This window comes from Myotis davidii, unplaced genomic scaffold (genome assembly GCF_000327345.1).
Source record: "Myotis davidii unplaced genomic scaffold, ASM32734v1 scaffold573, whole genome shotgun sequence".
In the NCBI taxonomy this organism is placed as follows: domain Eukaryota; kingdom Metazoa; phylum Chordata; class Mammalia; order Chiroptera; family Vespertilionidae; genus Myotis; species Myotis davidii.
The window spans coordinates 4,731,300-4,733,690 of NW_006285997.1; the positions used below are offsets into that span (position 1 = coordinate 4,731,300).

Below are 2,391 nucleotides of genomic sequence, written 5' to 3' on the forward strand. Positions count from 1 at the left end.
GCTGGCCTCTCTGCAGCCCGAGGCCTGAGCTCTGCCATGGGGGTAGGGGTGTCATTACTCCTGCAGTTTTCTCTGACGTCTGGGGGCCACCGGAGTGTGGGCCGAAGCCGGCGCTACAGCCGCAGGAGCCTCCCCAGCAGGAGCTGGAAAAAACCTCATCTCCAGCTCCACAGCCTCCAGGGTAGAGTCCGGCCTTCTTCACTGGGTTCCCCATCCATTCCACAGCCCCCGGGCTCTGGCCCCCGTCCCCGGAAGGAAGGGCGCCTGTGGGGGAAGGATCCCATTCTCCTGTCCTGGAGCCTTCCCTGCTCTCAGTCTGGCCGCTGGGAATGAGTCATGTCTGTGATCCTCAGAGGAGTGCAGACTCTAGGGAGTTTAGGAGGATGTGTCTGGAGCTTTTCAACGGGGAAGTGAGGGTCCCTGAGGAGTCTAACCCCATCCACCCTTTAGTGGGCTTAGGAGGCTGTCCTGCAGGAATCTGGGCTCCCTGGCAGTTTGGAGTTTCTGAAAATGGGGCAGCCCTTGCCGGGGTTGGGGCAGGACCAGACATAATCCCTTCTTTCCTCCCCTGCTCTTGCCCCAATAATCCCTTCCATCCAAGGGAGGCCGCGCCAGGGCCCTAGGCCCCTGGGGGAGCAGGTTGTGAGTGTTCCTTCCTGCAATGCCCTAATCATGCATGTGTGGGTGGAGGGGGGCAGGTGGGCAGAACGTGGGCACCGTCTGGACAGGCGGTGGCCTGGCCTCTTGCTGGGAGCAGCATCCAGCTCCCCTCCTGTTCCCAGCAGGGCTGTTCCCACCCCCTCTCCTGGCTTCTACCCTGAGAGACGGAGTTAGGGAGGCGGAAAAAGCCTTCCTCTGCTGTGATTAACATCAGGGAGAAGATAATAGGAATGAAAGGCTAGAGCAGTTTCTGTGAGAGCATTACAAACCCGGGTTTTCAGAGGGAAGAACACTGGCCTGGGAGTTTAGACCTAATCCTGGTTCTGTTGTTGGTTGTGTCCTCTCAGGCCAGTCTTACCACCTTTTATGCCTCCTGGTTGCTACATCTACCAAACAGAGAGCCTAATGTTTGCTCATCCAGCCTCACAGAGCTGCTGTGAAGCTGTTGTGGCAACAGGAAGTCGCAGGGACAGGAGAGGGCAGCAGGGCTGCACTTGGAAAAAGCACGAAGCACCCCGGAGAGAGGCGGTATGCTTTCCGGAGAGGCAGAAATGCTTGTGCAGCCGATATGGAGTGTTTACTCCATGCCAGGCACATGGCGGCCAGGAGGGGGATTCCAAGAAGTGTCAGGGTCAATAAGACTCATGACAAATATACTTGCAATGTGTCTGGAAGCCCAAGATTGAACTAATATAGAAGAGTAGCCTAGATTCAAGGGCTCTAGGGACCCAGCGGGGAGAGCTCCCTCTGGCTGGGGTGGCCAGGGAGGAATGGGGGCAGGGCGAGTGGACCTCTGGTGTGACTGTGCTTTTCCACCCACAGCAGAGGAAGAACCGATGCTGGAACGACGCTGCAGGGCCCCCGTGGCCATGGGCTCGGCCCAGCCCCCGCTCCTTTCTGGGCCCTCCCGGGAGTCGTCCCAGAACCTGGAGAAGGAGCCCCACGGGCTGAGGTTACAGGGCACCTCGGTGGCCCAGCCAGGCAGCCAGGCTCCAGGTCGGGTCCATCGCTGTGCCCACTGTCGCCGGCACTTCCCCGGCTGGGTGGCCCTGTGGCTTCATGCCCGACACTGCCAGGCCCAGGCCCGGCTGCCCCTGGCCTGCCCGGAATGTGACCATTGCTGCCGGCACGCCCCTTCTTGGCACTGCACTGCCAGGTCCATGCGGCTGCCACTCCAGACCTGGGCTTCTCCTGCCACCTCTGCAAGCAGAGCTTCCCAGGCTGGGTGGCCCTGGTTCTGCACCTGCGGGCCCACTCGGCTGCCAAGCGGCCCATCGCCTGCCCTGAGTGTGAGAGACGCTTCTGGCGACGAAAGCAGCTTCGAGTGCATCTGCGGAGGTGCCATCCCCCTACGCCTGAGGCCCGGCCATTCATATGTGGCAATTGTGGCAGGAGCTTTGCCCAGTGGGACCAGCTAGTTGCTCACAAACGGGTGCATGTAGCCGAGGCCCTGGAGGAGGCAGCAGCCAAAGCTCTGGGGCCCCGGCCCAGGGGCCGCCCGGCAGTGACTGCCCCCCGGCCCGGGGGAGATGCCGTTGACCGTCCCTTTCAGTGTGCCTGCTGTGGCAAGCGCTTCCGGCACAAACCCAACCTGATTGCCCACCGCCGCGTGCACACGGGCGAGCGGCCCCACCAGTGCCCCGAGTGCGGGAAGCGCTTCACCAACAAGCCCTACCTGACCTCACACCGGCGCATCCACACTGGCGAGAAGCCCTACCCGTGCACCGAGTG

General features: G+C 61.8%; 1 protein-coding gene across 1 annotated transcript in view; it reads left to right on the top strand.

The window, feature by feature from the left end:
• Nucleotides 1–6: 6 nt before the first annotated feature.
• Nucleotides 7–2,391, top strand: part of REPIN1 (replication initiator 1) — a 3,613-nt gene continuing 1,228 nt past the window's right edge. The window contains 3 exon segments of the mRNA XM_006779374.2: nucleotides 7–181; nucleotides 1,483–1,788; nucleotides 1,791–2,388. Of these exon segments, the coding sequence (XP_006779437.1) occupies nucleotides 37–181; nucleotides 1,483–1,788; nucleotides 1,791–2,388 (1,049 nt within the window). The 5' untranslated portion in view covers nucleotides 7–36.